Source organism: Dromiciops gliroides, chromosome 2 (genome assembly GCF_019393635.1).
Source record: "Dromiciops gliroides isolate mDroGli1 chromosome 2, mDroGli1.pri, whole genome shotgun sequence".
Classification (NCBI taxonomy): domain Eukaryota; kingdom Metazoa; phylum Chordata; class Mammalia; order Microbiotheria; family Microbiotheriidae; genus Dromiciops; species Dromiciops gliroides.
The window spans coordinates 683,231,619-683,255,529 of NC_057862.1; the positions used below are offsets into that span (position 1 = coordinate 683,231,619).

Sequence of the window (23,911 nt, forward strand, 5' to 3'; positions counted from 1 at the left end):
CACAAATATCCTTTGGGATATCAGCAAGAGTAATGTCCAGGGGGCAGCTAGGTAGCACAGTGGACAAAACACTGGCCCAGGATTCAGAAGGACCTGAATTCAAATCCAGCCTCAGACACTTAACACTTACTAACTGTGTGACCCTGGGCAAGTCACTTAACCCCAATTGTCTCACTAAAAAAACCCCCAAAAAACAACAAAAAAAACCCAAATCCAGCCTCAGACACTTAACGCTTACTAGCTGTGTGACCCTGGTCAGGTCACTTAACCCCCATTGCCCTGCAGAGAGAGAGAGAGAGAGAGAGAGAGAGAGAGAGAGATATGGATGGATGGATGGATGGATGGATGGATGGATGGATGGATGGATGGATGGATGGATGGATGGATGCATGCCCAGGGGATACTTCCTGGGGCCTTCAGGATTGAACTGGGTTTGGAAAGGAGAAGTTACCAAGGCAGTCTGGGACTGACTGGGAATATTAGGCTACAGGAGGGTTTATATTTTATATATAAACCTATATATATTACATAGGTTTTTTGAGCAGGACAGTGATGCCTGTGTTCAGACCCACTTGCAGTGACAAGGGAGCATGGTGATTGTTAGGAAGTTCTCATCATGTCTTGCTTTTTCTCTCCCCTTTAACCAAGCAGAGTCAGTCTTACTTTTTCAGATGGTGGTAGTCAGTCTTCCAGGTATTTGAGGACAGTGCTCATCCTCATGTCCCTTATCTATGCCAACACTTCAGTTCTTTGAACTGATTGTCATGAGGAATGATGAAAAGTTCTTTTCCTATCCTGATTTGCCCATGCCCCTTTTACAGGTGGTACCTCAGAACTCATGCTATTCCAAGTGTGGACAGACTGGCAGAATACACTGGAGTTGTTTGTTAGCTCCATTGATTGGGACACAATTCATCTGATGTTGCATTTGGTTTTTTAGGTGCATTGTCGCACTATTGAGTTGTTGAGCAATAAAACAGTCTGGTCCTTTCTGTACAAACTGCTGTTAAGTTAGATTTCTCCCATCTTCTGCTTGTTCAGGTGATTGAACAAAGAAGTAAATTGCTGTACTTAAAATTAACAGGAATAAATGCCCATTTTATTAGTTTGGGACTTTTTTCTTATTTGCTAAGATCATTTTGAGAGACTGCATGGTGTAGTAAGTAGGAAGAACACTTGATTTCAAGTCAGGAGAAATGTGCGTTCAAATTCTGCCTTTGATAGTTACTAGCTCTCTGACCATTGCCGAATCATCATGAACACTTCTGTAGTGGCTGGCAATTATTTTGAATGATTCAGTCATCCATTGTATTAATGATCTCTTCCTGCTTTGTCATTGACATATATAATAAATATACCCTCTGTAAAGTATTGCTAAAATTGTTGACTAGGGTGAGATATTGATTCTGTCTCTAAAATCGTTGACTAAGCTGAGACCTAAGGTCTGTCCCTGTAGCAGTGATGATCCCTCTTTTAAATAACATATAATTACAGCTGCAAGGGCTCTTAGAGATTACCTCATACAATCTCAGTGTTTTGCAACTAAAACTGAGGTCCAGAGAGTTTGGGACTTGCCCTAGGTTATTCAGCTAGTGTTTGGCAGATAGAATTTGACCAGTAGCAGCTTTTGGTCTGGACCCATGCAGAGACCTCCAGGTATAGATTCTCCTTCCACCAGTGTAGATCAGCTCCTGGACTTGAGACTTAGAGCCTCAGAGAGCTGCCTGAGGCTCTGAGGAGTGAAGGGACTTGCCCGGCTACTCTTCCAGGCTACAAGGCCAGTCTCTCTGTACACCACCAGCAATTAAAAAGCCACCACATTCTATTATTATCCTCTTTATTGATCTCATTCAAAGGCTATTATAAGAAACTTTGTCAGAAGCCTTGTTGAAATTTAGATTGGCTGTGTCCTAAGCAATTTCTTTACCATCACATCCAATTTAGAGAAAGTGTGTGACTTTTTTGGTGAACCCATATTGAAGGAAGTGAAGCGTGAAGGCTGAAGTGTTCCAGAAATGATGGCCTCCATGAGGTGGCCACCAATCAGGACATCCAGCCCCATGGTCCAAGTTTCTCAGAGGGAAGGAGGAGAATGTGGCATTAGAAACGTAGTCTCTTAACTATTGGTAAAATGAGTGGTCTGGTCTTTTTACTGTAGACCATGATGATGATGGCTCCCATTGAATACTTTAAGGTTTGCCAAATGCCTTTTATTCAATCCCCACAATTTATTTTATATTTCATTTGATCCCCACAATAGCCCTGAGAGGTAGGTGCTGTTAATTATCCTTGTTTTACCTGTGAGGTGATGCAGGCTACAGGAGGTGTGGGGAATAAGCATTTATGTAGCGGTTGTGCCAGGCACTGTGCTGAATGCTTTACAGATTTATCTATCATTTGATCTTCGCAACAACTCTGTGAGGTAAGTGGTATTATTATCCCCATTTTGCAGATGAAGAAACTGAGTCAAACGGAGGTTAAGTAACCTGCCCAGCTAGGTCTGAGGCTAGATCGACTCAGATCTTCCTGACAACAAACCCAATGCTCTTGGGTACTGTGGTTCCTCCAACTGCCTCTTCTCAGCTTCTGAGAGGTTAAGTAACTCTCCCAAGGCTATAAGGTAGTAAGTGTCTGAGGAAGAATTGAACTCTCTCCTTGACTCCAAGGCCAGTGTTCTAGTTACTGAACAGCCATGCTACCTAATGGCCTGCTTGAGTGAAAGAAAACTGGTAATTAGGCCTTCGTTAAACTGTCATATGTTGAGTCTTTCAAGTTTCTGAAAGTGCTTTGTTTAATTCTCAGTGTTGTGACACTTTCTGGTCTGCTTGCTGCTTGAATTTGGTGACATCTATGTGAATTAAGTCACTATGGGAAAAAGTCGCTAGAAGTACATGATTGTAATATTAGTGCTAACTCTTAATGAAGGGTCAAAATGAATGAACCATGTTATTTTGTGCTAAGTTAATATTAGTAAGTTGTTCGGACATAGGAAATGTTTTCTCTTTCATCGGTTGCTTACTCTTCTAGACTTTTTTCAAATTGATAACTTAGAAATCATTCATAGTTTTCTGATTTGTTAGGAAACAAGCCTAGTTCAAGTTGTATTTGTGTCCTTCAAATGCCTTTCTTTCCAGCTAGCTGGTGTTCCCCTTTCATGGTCTCCCCCATCCCATTTCAGGTTCCCTTTTCACCTTCTCTCTTTCATGGCCCTCTTTTTTTCCTTCTCATGGTAGGTGAGAATACTTTTGCCAGTATTTATTTAGGATAATCCTGAGGTTATACCTCAGTCACTTCTTAGTCTGTAGGTCAAAAGAGTTTTAAATCAGATTTTAAAATGGCATCTTGATAAGAGGGTTTTTTCCTCCCTGTTTTTTGTTTATAGTTATAAAATGTGCAAATAAGCCTTTAACCAAGTTCTGTTACTAACAGAGTGAAATATTCTAATATTGTAGTTTCATATACATCAGCATTTATAATTACTTGCTTTTCAATGTAGTTCCATCTTTGGAAATTCTGACTATCTTCTCTGCAGTGGTTTTTCCATAAATAGCTCAGTGTTGCTTTAGCACAGTAGCCAGATCTCTAAAGAGTGAAAGGCAGGCTTTTAAAAAGACCAAGCTATCTATAACTTACGTCCTTTATATTTATGGCACCTGCATCAAGACCTGAATTTCATACTTTCAAGGCACAGTAGAAATAGAGTGAATCAAGCAGTGTAATGTGAAATTATCTAACTAAAGAACTAATACTTGAATGAGAAGTTTTTTAAAATTAGTTTTACATTACCAGAGTAATTCAGTTTTGTATTTTGGCATGTTATAATGTAATCTTCATAGAAGACAGTTTTCATTTGTATTTTCTGGGTTGGTTAAAAGAGGAATTTAATCGTAACCTATAAGTAGTTAGGTCTTATATGATTTTGCATTTTTTAGTGTCAGTACTTGTTTTTAATTCTGAAGGATAAGAAATGAAAGTTAGAAATTAAAAGATGTTTTAAGATTTAGACACTGATAATGTGGTGAAGTGGATAGAGCACTGGGCTTGGAATCAAGAACTAACTTATCCTCATGAGTTCAAATATGGCCTCATTTAACTGTCTGTGTGACCCTGGGCAAGTCACTTAACCCCGTTTACCTCAGTTCCTCATCTGTAAAAATGAGCTGGAGAAGAAAATGGCAAACCACTTTATTATCACGGCCAAGAAAACTCCAAATGAGGTCACAAAGCGTCAGACTCAACTGAAACAGCTTAATTACAATAATGCAAAACCAAAAAATGAGTCAGTAAAAAAAATTTTCTCACCAAATTGAATATTAGGCTTCTATCTTTTAGTACAGTCAATAGTGTGGAGGTTTTTTCTGTAACATCTTCAAAAACGGAGAACTTGACCACGTTTAGTGCCAGGAGTACCTGACATAGAGAGAATATTAATTTTTTTTCCAAAAGAAGAAACTTTTGAAACATAATGCATTTTATAATAAGTCTCCAAAAATAATTGTACAGAAATCCTACTTTAAAAGGGAAAGTGATAACCTAAAGACTTTTAAGGAACTTTGGAGTCCAACCTTACTATTTTACATATGAATGCAAACTGAGGCCCAGGGAGCAGAAAGGGGATTTGAAGGCAGGACCTTGGATTTCCAGTTTCAGTACTTCTTTACTATGTCACACTACATTCCTTGTACTTGTCTTAAAATGAAAGTTATGTTTTAGGGAAAATGTGTGCAGTAACTATAAATATAAACTCAGGTGAAAACATAGCAGAAAAGAAACCTTGATGGTAGGGGAGTTCCCTCATGAAGATAAGCACTGAAGTGAAAGGCCTTTGACAAAACCAGGGAAACTATTGGCTGATATAGTTAGGGAATCACAAATCCATATACATAGAATTTCATCATTGTGAGGTGACATGCTGGATGTTGATCCAAGTCTTTAAAAAGTGGCATACTCTTATGTGAGGTGATAAGGAATTGAACATTTCTGCAAGTATGGGCAAGTGGTCCCACATCAGTACAGGTCCCAGTGCTGGTATAGACTAAGAAGGAACTAGACTTAGCTAGAGTAGCCTCCTTGATAATGCATAGAGGACCTTTTAGACTGATTGCAGGACTGGATAAATCTGAAATGTGTCCTCTCATCGATGGCAAACAGGTTGTTGCAAGTCACAGTTATAACAAGGTGACTTGCTAAGATTGAAAGTCATGAAGGTTGGCAGCAGTAGGCTCAGTGAGTGTAAAGAGAAAACAAAACGATCAGTTTTTGAAGATAATATGATGGTTCGTTCTTGGTTTCTCTTATAGAGTTAACTAAAAATTAATAGAAGCAATAATTTAAGCAAATTAGCAGGATATAAAATCTATAAAACTCATCAGCCTTTTATGTATTGTATTACCCATAAGAAAGAAAAAAATTCATTCAGAACTACTTTTTGGGGGGGGGGTGAGGCAATTGGGGTTAAGTGACTTGCCCAAGGTCACACAGCTAGTAAGTGTCATGTATCTGAGGCTGGACTTGAACTCAGGTCCTCCTGAATCCAGAGCCGGTGCTTTATCCACTGCACCACCTAGCTGCCCCCCATTCAGAACTACTAAAGAATGTATGAAATACCTGGGAGTCCACTTGCCAGGACACAGATAACCATATGAATAGATTTGCAAAAAAACATTCTTTACAAAAATAAAGAAAGAAAAAGTATTTTAAAGACAAATCACAAAGAGAAAACAGTTTTGATGAGGTAGAAAAGAGGGAGCTTGGACATAGCATCTACTTTTCATTTGGGCAGGGGCAGGGCAATGAGGGTTAAGTGACTTCCCCAAGGTCACAAAGCTAGTGTCAGGTGTCTGAGGTCGAATTTGAACTCAGGTCCTCCTAAATCCAGGGCCGGTACTCTATTCACTGCGCCACCTAGCTGCCCCCAACTAATTTTAATTTTTAAAAGACACTCAGAACATGGAGATAAGGTCAGATTGTCAGGGATGAATACAAAAGTGGGACACAGTCATTCAGAAGTTTCTAAAATTGTAGGCCTCCCATGTACTCAGTAAACCCCAATGACTTCCTTTTCTTGTCAGGATCCCACATAAAGGCCTCTGGTTGTCATTTTAAAAACCTTTTACAACACTCCTCCTTCCTTTCCCATCTTCTTACACTTCATGCACCATGATCCAGTGGTGATGAGCTTGCTTGTTACAGGTTCTTGAATGTAGTGTTACCACGTTTCTCTTCATTCTTTATTCCCCAGGCCTGGAATGTTCTTCCATCACTTGACTTTCCCAGCCTTTGTCAAGACTGCTTAAATCTCACCTTTTGCAAGAGGCTTTTCTTGGTCTTCCCCTTTTCCTGTTAACTCCCATCTCTGCTGTCCATATGTCATGTGTACTGTAACGATATACATGGTTGGCTTTTAAAATAGTATTTTATTTTATTTTTCCATTTCATAATGTTCTCTTTCTCATCTTTGGTCCCTAACCCTAACCCTAAATTCTTTCCCTCTCCATAAATCTGACAAGTAAATTATTCCTTCCTTTTCTAATTTGCACCCTTTATGTCTACATGTACCCATTTTGATTTTACTTTGGTATACTGTGTACGATATTGGTCTATTCCTGGTTTCTGTCATGCTGTTTTCCTAGAAGTTTTTGTCAAAAAGTCACTTCTTATCCTGGAGGCTAGAGTCTTTGGGTTTATCAAATAGGAGATGGCTATATTCATTTACTGCTGTGTTTTAGTTGTCTAACCTATTCCACTGATCCACCACTCTTTTTCTTAGCTAGTACCAAATAGTTTTGATGACTACCACTTTATAATATAGTTTTACATCTGGTACAGCTAGGCTACCTTCCTTTGCTTTTTTTTTTTCAATAATTCTCTTGACATTTTTGACCTTTTGTTCTCCCAGATGAATTATGTGGTTGTTGACATGTTATTTCTTCTGTCAGATGAGGTTTCCTTGAAGTCAGGGGAGCCTTTGGGGTGTGGGGGGGAGTATGGTATTTCCAGTTCTTAGCACAGTGCCTGGCACACACATTTGTTGTTTTGTCATTCTGTTCAGTTGTGTCTGAGTCTTTGTGACCCCATTTGGGGTTTTCTTGCCAAAGATAGTAGAGTAGTTTGCCATTCCTTCTCCAACTTGTTTTACAGGTGAGGAAACTGAGGCAAACCGGGTTAAGTAACTTGCCCAGAGTCACAAAGGTACTAAGTGTCTGAGGCCAGATTTGAAGATTGTCTTCCTGACTCCTGGCCACTCCTGCTGCCTAGCTGGTAGTAGCACATACATAACAAACACTTAAATGCTTATTGATCAGAAGGTAGTTGACAGAGCCACTAATTATCAACTGTCTTTGAAAGAGGATTGTGTATTGTGGTGGTATTGCAGGATTGGCTAAGAACAGTGTCCCAGTTTTTCATTTAAAAAAAAAATGGAGTATGGAGACTTGAGGCCCATAAGGGTGACTTTGATTCCTAGAAAAATTCTAGAATGTATTAGAATTATTCATGAGAATGATTATTGAACATAGGGAAAAAATCCTTATTGATCACAAAGAGCTCCATCATGACTTCATCAAGAATATGTCCGGCTAGTTTAACTTTTATTCCTTTTTGGAGGGGGTTTCTATACTGGTGCTGAAGTGGCCAAGAAATTCATCTTTGGCTGTCTTGGGAGAGGTGGAGCTTTCTAGACTAAGGGGGCAGTAGAGACCCCCCTATCCTCTGCCCTGGGCAGACCACTGTGATCAGTTTTAGAAACCACATTTTATTTTTTTGTTTGTTTTTTTGTTTTTTTGTTTTTTTTAGTGAGGCAATTGGGGTTAAGTGACTTGCCCAGGGTCACACAGCTAGTAAGTGTTAAGTGTCTGAGGTCGGATTTGAACTCAGGTACTCCTGAATCCAAGGGCCGGTGCTCTATCCATTGCGCCATCTAGCTGCCCCAGAAACCACATTTTAAAAGGATGTTGAAAGATGGAGAGTGTCCAGAGCAGAAAAACTCCCATGGTGAAGGGCTGAGCTTGTTTTAGAGCTGGGAAAGGAGAATCGTGGGGTGGGGGGCCAGGGGTAGGGGGTAGGATGGTTTATCTTCAAGTCTTTGAAGAACTGTCACGTGAAAGCAGTCACATTTGGGTTGCTTGGCCACAAAGGCAGAACAGTAGCAATGGGTGGAAGTTGCAAAGAATAAGTTCAGGAGTAAGGAAAATCTGCATCATTACTGCTTTCTAGATGAGGAATGAGTTCTGGTTCCCCTGCACGTTTTCACTCAAAGACTGGATACTTACCTCAGGGCTCTGGTATTGAGGGGAGTTTTTGCTAGGCCATGTATGGGGTCGTTAGATGGCCTCTGAAGTCCCCATTCTGCTCTGAAATAGTGTTATTTTTCTAAAAATCATTATGATTGCCGTGCTTTGTTGTTCTCACCATTTCTGAATATAGCCTTCCCCGACCAAGGGAGTTATCCTTGTTAAGGGGGGGGGGAATAGCATTTCAGTGAAACTGCAGTGCTCTGCCCCCACAGTCCGACTAGATGATTTCTGGAGCCCTGACTGTGAAGGCGGGTGTGCATTGTAGCCTGCTACGGCCAGTTTGGCCCTTTCCCCATGGAACATCCTGTCATAGAAATCACACTTGTGTGTTGGGCGCTTTGGAGTTTTGAAAGAGCTTTCCTTCTTTTGGAGATGAGGTGAAATGTTGTCATCCCCATTTCTCAGATGAGAAAATGAAGGTTCAGAAAAGTTGAATGATTTGCCCATCATGGTTTGATTAGTAAGTAGAAGCACTGGGACTCAACAAGGAATTTCACATGCCAAGGCCAACATTTCTCTTTCCTATATTGGTCTTATTGGGTGGGTCAGGTAAGTATGGGTCGGCCTTTTCCCAGATGGGGCTCTCCGAAAGAAGTGACAGGAGGCTAGAGTGTACTAGGTGTGTGGGGAGGTGGGGGAGGAGGGTGATTAAGTGCAGCTCTTCTATTATAATTTTAGATGTTTGTAAAAGATTTCATTTATATTTCTGGGATTTTAAAAGAAATCCGGTTTCTGAGATGCTACCTTTCTTCTACATCCTGTCAGGTAGCTCCTGCTGTTGGTTCATAGGGTGTTGTGTTATGTACTGCCATGCTCAGCAGAAAGGATGCCCTTCGGTTTAGCTCTGCAATCAGGTCTGTACTTACACAGCTCATTACTTGTGATAGATCCGAGGTGGGGGGAGGGGGAGTGTTTGCTGTGAGCTCTTTAAAAATAAGAGGTTTATAGAGCACTGTATTTTAAAACTGATGTCTGCTTGGTAAATGTCACACTGAGATCCATCCACAACCCTAAGCCTTCGTAGCAGTGAGCAGAAAACAAGCTAGAGCAAGACGTCAGCATCAAGGCTACTTACCTACTGGACACCAGCTTTTTTCTGTTCCTATTGGTGTGGGTTTTTTTTCCTACAGATTGTTTATACAGAATTCTAAGTTAGCTTATCTGGCAGGCTGTAAAGAGATCACCAGGAAACACAAGACCTGAAGTAGGGGAGGTTTGGGTTTTGGTGATCCTGCTGTATTTGTGCTCAGTGGTGTTTTAGAAAGCAGGTTTGATCTTGTTCACATTTTTCATTGGGGTTGGGATCGTTGTTTCTGTTTGTTAAAGTTGAAACAAAGACCGGATGACAGCTGATCAGATGTGTTGCCGTGGAAATTCTATTGGGAATATGTGTTGAACTAGATGGTCTCTCAGGTCTCCTCCAACCTGGAGAGTTTGTGAAATAGGTTTGGCTTGATGGATTAAGTAAATGTGGTGTGGTTCTTTATAATTCCTAATTTATAGTGTGATAGGAATAAAAGTTGTGCTTTGTACTTAGTCTTCAGTAAAAGACATTTCGAAGTGCCAGAAGTGCAGTTACACAATTGGTGAGTTTAGGGCCTCAGTCATTACTTAATAATTTTACAGGTAAGGTTTTGGCAGGAGATTGTGGGTGACCCTGTGGTACTAGGTTTTAAAAATCAAACTTTAGTCAATTACTTAATAACATTGTTTTAGTTCCTTAGAATTCAGAGCACAGTTTGGTTAGTGATTAATTAATTGTGTAAAAACTTACTTCCGTGTATTTGTATACTGGTCAGTTGAGGGCATGTTAAATTTATGAAAATATTTTAAGTTATGTAATAATTTCTGTTCAATTTTATATATTTATAAGGTTATTTAATGCTAATCTTATAAGTGGAGGACAACACTAGATCTCTGTGATAGTAATAAACTAGTGTCATGTCCTGGGAATAGATGATTTGGACTGAAAGACCTTTTGTTGTTTTATATAAGAATAGAACTGAAGTTCTGTGAATAGGAAAAGCAAAGAAGCATTTCCTGTCATATTTATCAGTCTCATAAAACATATTTAAAATGCTTAGTTTAAAAGATAACTTAGGACAGGTAGTTAAATGATAAATTTCTGTAAATTTAGAACCAGGAAGAATCAGGTTCAGTTAAAGTTCTTGAATTGCTTTAGTCTGTGGGTTTTAGAGAGGCAGAGAGCTGTGGTGGAAACTTTCCGATGGTGTTATTGTGAGCAAGACAGCCTCTCGGCCATATTTTCTCATCTATAGAAGGAGAATAGTTAAATTTTCTTATTATAGAAAGGTACAGGTTCAAATCAGATTACTCAGAGAGACACACACATGCCATTTGATGGTAGAACTGTGGAATTGGGGCCTTGTGGGTCTGAACCAAGGCCTTGGGAATGGAATCACAAATTGTTTCTACTTGGGTAAAAGCAAATGGTCTAATTTAGCTGGAGTAAAAAGGGAAAGATTTTGGATAGTATTGATAGACTCGATTTCTGCAAAACATTTCATAGCCTCATACCTTTCTGTGTGTGCTGAGTAAGAGAGGAGGTTAGATACATTTAGGTGTTCGTTTTGGGTAGGGTAGGTTAGGTTACATTTCAGCGTGTTTAGAACTGGTTGAATGTTGGATTGTAACTTGGAGTGTTTCCAAGGATTTGTCATTGGTCCTGTGCTGTTGAACATTTTGTCATTAATTTGGGTAACTACATAAATGGCATAATCACATTTGCAGATGGCAAAAACCTGGGAGAAAGGGAGAGCTAACACATTGGATAAGAGTGCCATGGGAGTTGACAGGCTAGAGATTTGATTCACATTTCTTAAGATGAAATCTAGTAGGAATAAATAGAAAGTCTAATACTTTAAAACACCAAATCAGAGATGGGAGAACAGTTTTTCATTGATAGCTTGTAAAAGATCTTTAGATTTTTGGTCAGTCAGAAAAGCTAATATGATTTTAAACCACTTTAAAAGAATAGTGTAAAAGCTCTTATCTACTTCTTTTTCTCCGCCACACCCTTAATACACTTTTAGCTTGCTCCTGCCATTATTAAACTATTATTTTTTAGCCCACCTCCCATTTGCTAAACTCTTAGAATCTTTTCCATGGGCTTCCTCTACTTCACTACCCACTCACTCACTTCTTAATCCTTGGCAACCTGACTTTCAGCATTACCTCCTTTCAGAAACACGTCAAGGTTACTGCAAGGTAAGCAATGATCTTAGTTGCCAAATTTGATGGTTTCTCTCCACCCACCCCCCCTAGTTTTGATATTCCTTGACCCCTGCAGTGAACTGTAGAAGATGGAAGGAGAATGGAAAGATGTAGGGTAGTTTAATGATAGAAAAGGGCACCAGAGGACACATTGGAAAGGGAGTAGAGTAGTAGAATTTCAGTAAAGAAACTAGGAAGGATTTTTAGGTGAGTTTATTATGGTGGAAGAAATGGAGTGGCTATAGCTGCTGCCTTCCATGTGGATGCCAAGCGAATTCAGCTTGGCCCTTTGTGAGTCGTTGCTCTGATATCTTGTACTTACTTGGCCCTTTCCTTTTCATTATCCTTCCCCTTTCCTCTGCCATTTCCCCCATCACCTTCTGCATGACTTCCTCATCTAGAGGACTGTGTTTCATTCTAGTGGCCTGTTTTAGAAAAGACATTAATAAACTGGAAAACATGCTCCGGATAGTGACTGGAACGAAAGTCTTCAAGATAAAGTTGAATGAGTGATCTTCTGGATCACCCCCTTAAAACCATGGTTATACATAGATCATCTGTTATTGTTCATCCTTCATAGTCCAAGAGGACCAATGACCCATGATGTTGGGGGCAAGGTACAGTGTATTTAATGTGGCTGACCAGTCCAATACAGGCTTGGAAGCCTACCACAGGAGGGGCATAAGTAGTCTGTTTGAACATATAGGATGGAGAGATCTCTGAACTGGCACTGCTCTTGTTTCCTTGTGTCGGTGAGATTCTGCTTTGCTTGATGCGGGTGGTCTTGTGCCAGCATCTCTCTCCTATGTCTCACAATGGATACTAAAGTTCTTCAAGAGACCTTGAGAGTGTCCTTGTAACAGCATCTTCTGACCTCTCTGTGAGCACTTGCTCAGGCTACGTGGCCAGCCCATTGGAGTTGCCCTATGCTGGGCATAGGAATGAATGAAGCATTTATTTAGCAGTTATGTTCAAAGCACAGTGTAAGTGCCGAGGACTCAGAAACACACACTTCAGCCGCTTCATGCCTTGGTGATACTATGATTCTTGTCCATGTGTTTATGTAAATGCTCTTTAGAGGCTCTCTCCAAGTGTCTTTGAAGAGCTTCAGATGACAAGGGTGACCTTTGTGGGACTTGTTTCTTTCATTTTCGCTACACGATTGGCCTCTCACCTGCATTCTCATTAGGCACATATGTCCTTAATTAGGTGTCTTTTGCCATTTTTGATGCGCACAGATTGTAGTTTGTGGTAACTGACAAATGTACAATTACCTGCTCTGTACAAGGCAGTGTGCTAATTCCAGGCCTTTCTAATGTGCTGGTTCATTTCAGGTTTGGAGCTTTCCCAGGACTGGGTGTATGACAGAAAAATAGTAATGGTAAAGAGAGGGACTTTTGTAGCAACGAGTGTTTAGGATCATTGGATATATATTCTGCAAGATGCCCAGTTTGATCCAAGCCAGTCTCCTCCCTAATTCTGGTCCCAGCTCATTGCTTTGCTCATCATTCCTGCAGGTTTTATAGGAGCTTTGTGCCTAGAAAGTTTGATGTTATTAGGACAAGAATATGTATTGTGGGAAGAGGAGTAGTTAGAGAACTTCATACTGTGGATAAGGTATCATTGTTGTTCATTTGAATTATGAGTGGAATCACCCAGTCACTGGACAGTGAAGCCTTGTCCTGACACCTTGGACAAGTTACTTTCTCCTCTCACCTAGAGCCTCCTTACCTGTAAAACAAGGGAGTTGGACTAGGTGTAGACCTATCCTGGGGTCACCACTTGTTTGGGGATGTATAGCCCTCAAGCTAAGAATGGTATTTATGTTTTAAAATAGTTTTATTGAGTTCAAAGATGTAAAAACCATTCTTACCTTGGGGGCTGTGTTCTTAGCTCATTGGCCATACGTACTTAATACATACTTAAAGGTTGTGTGGCTGAAAACAAGCAGGGGCCTCTTCTTGCCAGTGTTTCATGTCAGTATTTCAGATTGTTGGACAAAGCTATTTCTATAGTAGTATCTTTTTTTTTTTAATAAACATTTTTATTTAAAATTTTGAGTTACAAATTTTTTCCCTTCTTCCCCTCCCTTCTCCCTTCTGTAGTAGCATCTTAAAAAGCATTTGTTAGATATCTGTAGGAGATGTCTTAATTAAGGAAAACCTTTCAAATGACATTTTGCCCTACTGAGTCAAATGCTGTTTAAAAATCAGAATTCCTATCAGGCTGTTTTAAACACTATGTCTTTCATTCAGTTTAGTGACACTGGAAACTGGTCTTTTATAGGAAATAAAATGTCAAAGCCTTCCTATTCTCTTTAAGTACTGTTGATGTGAACTTGGTCATTCTCGTGAAACCAGTCTGATTTTATAGACATGAGAACAGGTGCTTGAGGTCAGCAGTTGCTGATGCCTTCTTGGTATCTTTTCCCTCCCTCCTTCCCAAATAGCTATTCTATTCTTTCTGAATCTACTCCTTTTTGAAATGTTGAATTTTTTCATTCATTCATTCAATTTTTTACCTATAGCAGAGTTGGTGACATTTTTGTCTACTTTGGTAGTTCTCTCTGCCTTTAGTAAGGCCCAACTTTTTAAATGCCACTTCATCTTCCTCCTGTAAATCTTCTCTGCTGAAATATCCTACAGAGCTTGATGAAGGTTCATTTTCTTGCTGTTTTCAAGGTTGTACTGTTTACGGTAGTCTGTCATCTTTCAGTGTTTTGTGAGGTTATGCTTTTAAAAGTGGGACACTTAACAATAACAGTGATAGCATTTATGTAGCACTTTGTTTGCAAAGTGCTTTACAAATATTATCTCTTTTGAATCCGAACAACCCTAGCAGGTAGGTAGTGTGATTACCCCCATTTTATAGATGAGGAAACTGAGGCACTTTTAAGTGACTTGTTTAGGAGACACACAGCTATGTCTGAGACAGGATTTGAACTCACATCTTCCCCACTGCCACGTCCAGTAGTATTTATTCTGCTCCGGAGTTCCCCTATCTCCCTTGGGCAGGACATGGTGCCTGCTGGTTGAGCACATTTACATTGGAGTCATCTGGTATCGAGGTATATGCTGACTTCTTTTAGATTTTATCACTTTGCTTAGACCAAAGCTTCTTAAACTGCTTTGGGTTGTGACCCCATCCGAAGTCACATAACTGAATGTGGGGCTTGTGAAAAATTTGGTAACAATCAAAGGTTATGTATATCTATTTTACATACCTATATACCCAGGGTCACGTAAACATTTCTCGGGCGAAAAGGGGTTGCGAGTGGAAAAAGTTTAAGGAGCCCTGGCTTAGACTATCTTCTCTGCAACAAATGTTAGTACCTGTACAAGCTGCAATTAGCTTTATGATTGTCTGATTAGTTTTAATGTCAGCACAGCAAAGTGAGATGGCTGTCTCGTGGTATGATGCTTCTTGGTTTTATCATGCCTGTTAAGGTATTAATTGCCATCTCTTTTATCTGTATCTGAGAACCTTCTGACAGTCTTTCAGTTTAGCTGCAGGTTCCTACTTATAGTGGGACTCTGTAAGGGTGTGGTTCAGCTCCTTTAATAGAGCATGAACTAGTTGGGGGACAAAGATCACCAAGCTCAGCGTTTCAGCGGTTAAGTGACGGTTTGTGTTTCTAATCAGAAGTCAACAGACTGGGGATAGATTTACAGCAGGTCCTTGAACTTGAAAGGGAAAATATTACATCCTTATTTTCACTAAGGTTTGGTGTATTTTGTTTTTCACCTTTCAAAACATTCTCAAAAGGGGTCCCTGTGTAAGATTTGTCATCTGCCCAACGTGTCCATCACACAAAAGAAGTCAAGAACTCCTGGGGTAAAGTCTTAAATACTGGGATTTTACTTAGCAAAAATTTATTACACACACACACACACACACACACACACACACACACACACACACACACACACACAGAGTGCTGCTAGGAGCTGGGGTCACAAAGATGAAAAAGGAAAGATCCCCTGCCCGAACTCTTAGATTCTTTATATAAGACTGTAAAAACCATTGTTAGCTTGTGGGCCACATGTACCAAAACAGGCCATAATATAGATCTAGCCCCTTTGTTTGACAGATGAAGAAACTTCAGCTCTGAGAAAAGAAGTAAAAAAATTCTTCCAGGGAAGACTACATGCACATATGAAAACACTTGTACCTGGCACATAATAGGAGTTTAAGAAATGCTATTTGATTGACTAAAACAGAGGAATATTTGACAGAGAGCCACTGGAGTTTATCATGAAAGGGGTTGATGTAGTAAGACCATCACTTTAGGAAAACAGCTTTAGTGGCTAGATGGAGGGTGAGTTAGAATGGAGCAGACCAATTCAGCTATTGGCAATAGTCTTTCTGAGAGGTGTGTAGGGATTGAACTAATATAGCAGCTATGTGAGTAGAGAGAAGACGTGTGTGTGTGTGTGTGTGTGTGTGTGTGTGTGTGTGTGAGAGAGAGAGAGAGAGAGAGAGAGAGAGAGCGAGCGAGCGAACATGGGAAAGGAGTGATTAATGACAGATCTTGGTATCTCCCTGTGGTTGAGGCTAACACCAAGGTCTTGAACTGGATGACTGGGAAGATGGTAGTTCCCCCAGACATAATGGGGTAGTTGGGAAGATGGGTGGGTTTTGGAGGAAAGATAATTGAGTTCTGTTTTGGACATGCTGAGTTTGAGAGTTTGGATCATTCAGTTAAAAGATCTGCAGTCATCCATGTAAAGATACACAGTGACTTAGGTCAAGTCTTATTCCCCTTTTACTGATGAAGAAAGTGAGGCTTGGAGTCTTGAGGTAGCTTACCTTTGGTCACAGCTTATAATTAAATGATTTACTAGGGGAATACAGGTTTTACATTACAGAGTAGATCATTTGAAGGCCATTGAAGACTTTTTTTTTTTAAGTGAGGCAATTGGAGTTAAGTGACTTGCCCAGGGTCACACAGCTAGTAAGTGTTAAGTATCTGAGGCCAAATTTGAACTCAGGTACTCCTGAGTCTAGGGCTGGTGCTCTATCCACTGCACCACCTAGCCGCCATCCATTGAAGACTTTTTAAGCCCGGGAAGTGAGATGATCAGAGTAGTTAGTGGAAGAGTATGTCTTATATTTGTATTCCTCCTAGCACCTAGCCTCAGGGCAGAACACTAAGAGGACTACGTATCCCTCAATGAAGGGACTGAAGGAAGAATGGGGAAAGGAGAGTGGGTTTATAAGGCAGCTATAATAGGTTTGTCTTGTAGCAGTGAAGGCCCAGTTGAGGTTGTGTAACTTAAATTTGTACTGGACCCAGTCAGAACATTTATGTGCTTTTCCTCCACTTTCATTTAGCAGCACGTGTGTAGGAGTGAAGACAATGAACTATGGGAGTGATCCAAAGCTGAAGCTTGGCTGGGCAATGTAATAAAAGGGCTAGAGAATTTTTCTTTTTTAAAGTGAGGCAGTTGGGGTTAAGTGACTTGCCCAGGATCACACAGCTAGTGTTAAGTGTCTGAGGCCAGATTTGAACTCAGGTCCTCCTGAATCCAGGCTGGTGCTCTATCCACTGCGCCACCTAGCTGCCCCATGGCCTAGAGATTTAAAAGAATAGGATAGTGTAGAGTTGAATTTTTTCACCAAGGGGGTATCAGGATGGAAAGAAAAGGAGACAGTGGTTAGTAGAGTGTGTGTGGGGGGTGATCTGGGAGAGAATTGGGCAGCCAAGTGATTTTGGAAAAGCATGGGTTGAATTTGTGTTTGATTTTACTCTGTAATTTACTCTAACTGCTTAATTCATGGTTCTTTGTCTCTGAACTTAGTGCAGAAATTAAGCTGGCTTGTGATGGGTTAAGTTTAGAATTCCAGTTCTCTAGTTAATCACTATTCTGTTCTTGCCTCAAGGAATTCTGCTGTCCTTAGGGCGTGTCTGGATGTCAGTGTCTGCTCTTGTATCTTTATACCCCTAAGCTATGCTTCAGAGATGTCTGGTTTGCTCTCCAAAGAGGTCTGGGCCACTTTCTCCAGTCCTTCTGTGTGGACTCAAACAAGGAATAGGTCCTAGTTACAGGAAGGAAGGAGGAGATGGTTGTTACTAGCCCCTGGATTCCTAACTTCCAAGCAATCATATTGTTTCCCTCCCCTTAATGAGTTAAATCTCCATCTTGGGGTCTTTGGCATAAATTGAGGAATTCCATTGATCCTTTTATTAATAGGTTCAGCACCATATTAATAAACTATTATCTTGACCTTGCTTAGAAAGAACATATCTCAGTCTACCTTTGTGGACTTTTTATTTGAGATAGATTAGAGGTCATGGGAGTAGGATGGGGGGAGAGAATGAATAGGTGCATGAAGAGAGAGGGAAGAGGAGAAGGGAGAGGGTGAAGTGGCAGTAAATGATGGTTGGATGAGGGGACTTCACAATTCTTGAATGTAGATGGCAATATCAAGAGTACGACCATTTCTGTGAGTGGCTGAAATGAAATGGAGGAGTAACTCATGGGAGGTGAGTTGATCTAGGAAAAATCACTGTGTATGAAGAAGTCCCCTAAGATGAGGGCAGAAGTTGTGGAGGAGGCCAGATATCGAACTCGTTGAAGAAGGAAGAGGAGTGACCTGGTTGGGGGGCAGGGCGTCTGGACCAGCAGCTACCATGAATCTCAAGGGAAGAGAGGTTGCTGAGCGTGGCAGTGGCAGTGAGAAGAGCAAGGAATATTCCAGCTCCCCTGCTTTGACCCAGGGAGTGAGGAGTGAGTGAAGAGGCTGTAAGGACTGGAAAGGTGGCTGGGGAAGTTGTCAGCAGGCAAAGCCAGGCTTCATGAGAACTAGGAGGAGTGGAAAAGGAAAAGATAGAAGGGAAATGTGGTTTCTATGGAACAGGCATTCCCGAAGGCCCCAGGAAGGAGATCTGGGTGTGGCTTAGGCTGAAACTTCTTCTGGAGACCGAGAAGGAGGAATCAGGTGACTGAGGGTGTGGAACGGGGTTTGGATGGTGATCTCCCGGCATTCCTCCTCCCTAGGATGTGAGAGTATGACCGGGGCTGAGAATGTTCATCACTGAGTGGAGGGGGGTGGGGGGGGGGTGGGGGGGGGACCCTCCTCCTGCCCTGCTGGCGTGGCCGTGTGCCCCACAGCTCTCCACATCCCAGTTGGGAGATTGGGCTGGAAGCAGGAAGTGGCAGGTAGAAGACACTTGGCCCAGCCAGTAGGAGCCACCATACCCAACAGGAGTGACCTCAGGCAAGTCACGTACCCTCCCTGGTCCTCCTCATGTGTAAAATGAGAGCCTTGGACTAGGGTAAGGAGTGAGATCGAGGAGGCACCTGAAATTTGGATGCGTGTGGGAACTCCTGGATAAAGGGAATTCTTTCCCAGTGTGGTCTGGCACCTTCTGTGCAATTTGTAGACTTAGTAAATTACTTGACCAAATGGTCTTTTTTTTTTTTTTTTTTTGGTGAGGCAATTGGGGTTAAGTGACTTGCCTAGGGTCACACAGCCAGTAAGTGTTAAGTGTCTGAGGCCGGATCTGAACTCAGGTACTCCCGACTCCAGGGCCGGTGCTCTATCCACTGCGCCATCTAGCTGCCCCCCCAAATGTTCTTGAATTTCCTTTTCAGTATCAAATCTATCATTGTTTAACTGAATACAGGTAGAGCCTTTAAGTGTGGTAGACGTATATAAGGTGGATTATGGAATGGGGGTGGGGAGAGAAGGGAATAAGCATTTATATGATGCCTACTGTGTGCCAGGCACTGTGCTGGGTTTCTTGTACAAATATTCTCTCATTTGATCCTCACAACAGCATTGCAATGTCGGTGCAACTTCCTCCATTTTACAGATGAGGGAACGGAGACAGATAGAGGTTAAGGGATTGTCTGAGGCTGGATATGAACTCGGGTCTTCCTGACTCCAGGCCCAGCGCTCTACCCACTGTGGTGCCAGCTGCCACCAATGGCAATGAAAAGGGATACTGGACAAGGTCTCGCCGGCTGATTGGAATGGCTGCTGAAGAGCTCCAAGTGTTGGACAGGGCTAGCACTGGCATTAACGAGCACAATGGTGTTGGCTTGGAGGCAGCGGTGAGGAAAAAAGTGTCTTTTTATGAACACCACAGATAGGACCAGCCTCTGGCCTGCGGAGCTCAGACATGGGATTGGCCAGGCTATACTCAGCTTTGCTGGGTAAGTGATTCTTGGTTGTCACTTGCAGCTAGCCTCTTCCCTTCACCCCTCCCCCCCTCCCCCTCAGATCCTATTGGTGAGTGTTGCACGTTGTTGCCACTCCCTTTGCAGGTTCTTTGAAATGCTCCTGGGCCCACCATTTTTTGTTGTTTTTTGTTTTGTTTTGTTTTTAGTTACCCTTTATGCTTTGTCTTTCTCCCTTAGATTGTAAGCTCCTTATGAACAGGGACCACCTTTTTGTATCTCTAGTACTCAGCAGAGTCCCTGAGACATAGTAGGCCTTAATATTATTTTATATGCCTATTTATCTAATCTATCCAGCGACAGGGAGGAGTCAGAGATCCTGCCTTAGTCTTCTTTGCTTAGTGGTCCCATTTACAGAAATTGAAAAGTCAAGAGGGAGTATATGTTTAAGATGCTGGTGGTATAGTCCAAAAATGATTGTGGAGAATATGGGTGTGTCACCCCATTTGAGTCTGTTTGTAAACTGTCTATTTTATCCATAAGGTTTCTGATCTTAACCATTTCAGGTAAAACATGTCCTTTGGAGTTTCCTAGAAAAGAAAACGAGATTATTATTAATTTTATTTTATTGTTAAATTGTTTGAGTTGTATCCAAATCTTTGTGCCCCTATTTAGGATTTTCTTGGCAAAGATGCTGCAATGGTTTGCCATTTATCACAGGAGGAGGTGACCTATGCATAAAAAACGTATCTGCAAAATAAATACATAAATCTTGGATAATTTGGGGGAGGGAAGATCTGAGAATTGGAGAGGGGGGCAGCAGAGGTGAGGAAACACTTTCAGTAAAGTGCAGGAGGACCCTTCTGTGTTAAGAATAGTGCTTTTTTTGTTTTGTTTTCTGGGTTTTCTTTTGTGGGGCAATGAGGGTTAAGTGACTTGCCCAGGGTCACACAGCTAGTAAGCCTCAAGTGTCTGAGGCCAGATTTGAATGCAGGTCCTCCTGAATCCAGGGCCTGTGCTTTATCCACTACGCCACCTAGCTGCCCCCAAGAATAGTGCTTCTTGAAAGTGTGTGAGAACAGGACTTAATAGTCCAGGAATGTGGGGCTATCTATCCTCTCCTAAATGTGTGATCTTCTAGTCATAGAAAATTAGGGTTTTTATATATAAAATATGTGTACACAGTAAATGCTTCTTAAATGTTTAGCCGAGTTATGCGTTTTAGCCATTTTAAATTTAATTTGAGGTTCTAAATCCCCAGGGGGAAGTTATTCATAAGGTTTGATAATATATAGCTTATTTTAGGAGCTTATTTATAAAGCACTTAATCTTTTTGAGGAATAAGGAATTACAGGTGCATTTTACATATAAGCAAAGTTTGTCCATCTTAAGTGTCAACTTTTTTTAAAATATTTTCTCTTGAGATCTGTTCTATTCCCCTTTCATATGTTGAATTTAAGATTTTCTTCATGACTCATTGCTGTTATTATGAACATCAGTTATACTGTGCTGTGATAACTAATGTCTTCTGAGCCAATGAGTGGTTCTTTGGTTTTGTTCATCCCACATATCTAGTCAGGTGCTAGCTCTTACTTATTCCACCTCCACAGCATCCCTCACCTCAGTTCCCCTTATTGTTTCTCACTGCCACCAACCTGCTTCAGGCCCTCACCTTGAACATGGTTTTCTAATTGGTCTCTTCCCCATTATATCCGATTCCATTTTCTGCACAGTTGCTAAAGTGGTTTTCCTAAATATCACCAATCTGACCGTGTTATTGGCTTTCTCAATAAACTCTAGTTGTGCCCTATTATCTTTAGGATCTAATAGAAAGTCGTCTGTTTGGCATTGAAAGCCTGACTCCAACCTACCTTTCCAGCTCTGTGTCAACCATTACTCCCCTTCTTATTTTGGTCCATCTTTGCACAGGCTACCTCCACACCAGGAATGCACTCTCCTCATCTCTTAGGTACCTGAGTTTCCTTCGAAGATATATGTTTATTATACAAGATATATATTTTTTTTCTGGTGCCCATGTTGGGGTGGGGTGGGTTCCTTTTTATTTATTTTGTACATTCTTTTGTTTGTTTTTTTGGTGAGGCAATTGGGGTTTAAGTGACTTGCCCACGGTCACACAGCTAGTCAGTGTCAGGGGTCTGAGGCTGGATTTGAACTCAGGTCTTCCTGAATCCAGGGCTAGTGCTCTATCCTATTTTGTACATTCTTAATGAAGTGTTTATTGTCTACCCTGATAGAATGCAAACTCTGAGGACAGTTACTTTTCCTCTTTTATTCTTCCTTCCCTTTCTCCCTTCCCTTTCTCCCTCCCTTTTCCCCTTCAACCCTTCCTCTTCTTCCTTCATCACCTACATGTCAGATCCTTATTAATAAATACTTGTTTATTGATTTGAATGAAGCTGAGAGTACTGGGCCTGGAGTCAAGGAGGACTCCTCTCCTTGAGTTCAAATGTGGCCTCAGACACTTAATAGCTGTGTGACCCTGGGCGAGTCACTTTTTTCTTTGCCTCAGTTCCCTCATCTGTCAAATGAACTGGAGAAGGAAATGGCAAACCACTTTCTATGACAAGAAAACTCCAAATGGGATCATGTCAGAATGACTGAAAAACAAGAGGTTGAATTGGGCCTTCACTGGGGCAAAAGACAATCCTTTGAAGCCTCTCTAATCAATTCACTCTCCCATTTATCACGGCAGAAAGTTTCCAAACCTTTTTCATCTCTCTTCAAGGTTCCCCCCTTCTTTCCAACCCCAAGTTGAGAACTTGTCTCATTTCAGTAAAACATTAAGGTCGTTGGTGGCAAGCTGCTCATCTTATCCCAGAGCACTGGGCTTGGAGTCAGTAGTAAGACCCGAGTTCAGATGCCGCCTCAGATACTTAGTACCTGTGTGACCCTGGGCAAGTCACTTCACCTCAGTTTCCTCACTGTAAAATAATGATCACAATGGCACTTACCTCATAGGTTGTATTGAGGATCAAATGGGATTATATTTTTAAAAAGCAATTAGCAAAGTGCCTGGAACATAGTAGGCGCTAGATGAATTATTTCCTCTTTCACCCACATCTCACATGAAGAGGTGGATATTCTACTTGCAAATCCCTCTTTCTGCACAAATGATCCCATTCCATCCTGTCTTCTCCAACAGATTGCCTCCTGTATCATCCTCACTTTCTCACTTATCTTATTACTTCCCTGCTGCCTACAAACATGCCAGTGTCTCTTCCATTATCAAAAACTCCGACTTGGTGCATTCATTCCCCACTAGCTTGGACTCTATTATCTCTTTACCCTTTTGTGACTAAAGTGCTTGAGAAGCCCATCTACAATAGGGGCACTTCTACTACTGCTGCTCCTCTTTCTTTCTTCCTAGCTCTCTGCAATCTGGCTTCCAAACACATCCCACTGAAACTGCCCTTCCTAGGTACCTGTCGTCTGTCTCCAAATCTCATTCTTCAAACCTCATTCTTCTCTGCTTCTGTTTAGAAGTATCAGTACCGTCAGTCCCTTTCTTCCCCTTTACTCTTTTCTCTTGAGGGTTTCTTGACACGGTTCTCTCCTGGTTCTTCTGTCTGACTGATACTAAGTCTCCTTTGGTAGAGCTTCATCTAGGTTGTGCCCCATAACCATTGGTGTCCCCCAAGGCTCTGCCCTGGGTCTCTTTCTCTGCACCCTGGATTCAGGTATCTCTCTGCAGATCTTTCTCATTTTTGTTTGTCTAGTCCTAACTTCTGCTTACTGCCAGACTTCACATTTCCACCTGCCTAGTGGACACTTCCATCTGGATTTCTCATAAGCCTCTTAAATTCAGCATCCACCCCTTTCTCCTTTGCCTTCTTTCTGTCTGTCTCTCATATTCTGCCAAGTTCTATTGCTTCCACCTTCATCATTTGCGTATATCCCTTTAATGCAGTTAGATGGTGCAGTGTGTTGAATGTTGCTTCCAGAATCGGTATGATTTTAGTCCAAATCCAATTTTAGATACTTGCTAGTTGTGTGACCAACCCCGTGCCAGTCACTTCACCTGTCTGCCTCGGTTTCTTCAGCTGTAAAATGGAAATAATAATGGCACCTACCCGGGAGTTATGAGGATCAGATTAGATATTTACATAGTGCTTAGTACAGTACCAGCACTGTAATTAGTGATGAAGCACTTAATACGGCTTTCCTTCCTGCCTTTTCCCCCTTCTCTCTTGCCCTACTTCTCTTTCCTTCCACAGGTTCTAATCACTTCACACTTGT

General features: G+C 41.3%; 1 protein-coding gene across 3 annotated transcripts in view; it reads left to right on the plus strand.

Moving 5' to 3' along the window:
* The window catches only part of PPP2R2A (protein phosphatase 2 regulatory subunit Balpha), a 99,213-nt gene that overhangs the window by 24,566 nt on the left and 50,736 nt on the right, over window positions 1-23,911 (plus strand). The window contains exon 1 of one of the 3 annotated variants that reach the window (XM_043985915.1): window positions 9,106-9,148. The exons of 1 other annotated variant lie outside the window; for it this stretch is intronic. In XM_043985915.1, coding sequence (XP_043841850.1) covers window positions 9,121-9,148 — 28 coding nt within the window. In that variant the 5' untranslated portion in view covers window positions 9,106-9,120. Of the gene's footprint in view, window positions 1-9,105; window positions 9,149-19,641; window positions 19,691-23,911 lie in introns of those variants that run through there. One more of the 3 variants, XM_043985914.1, reaches the window with a different exon arrangement.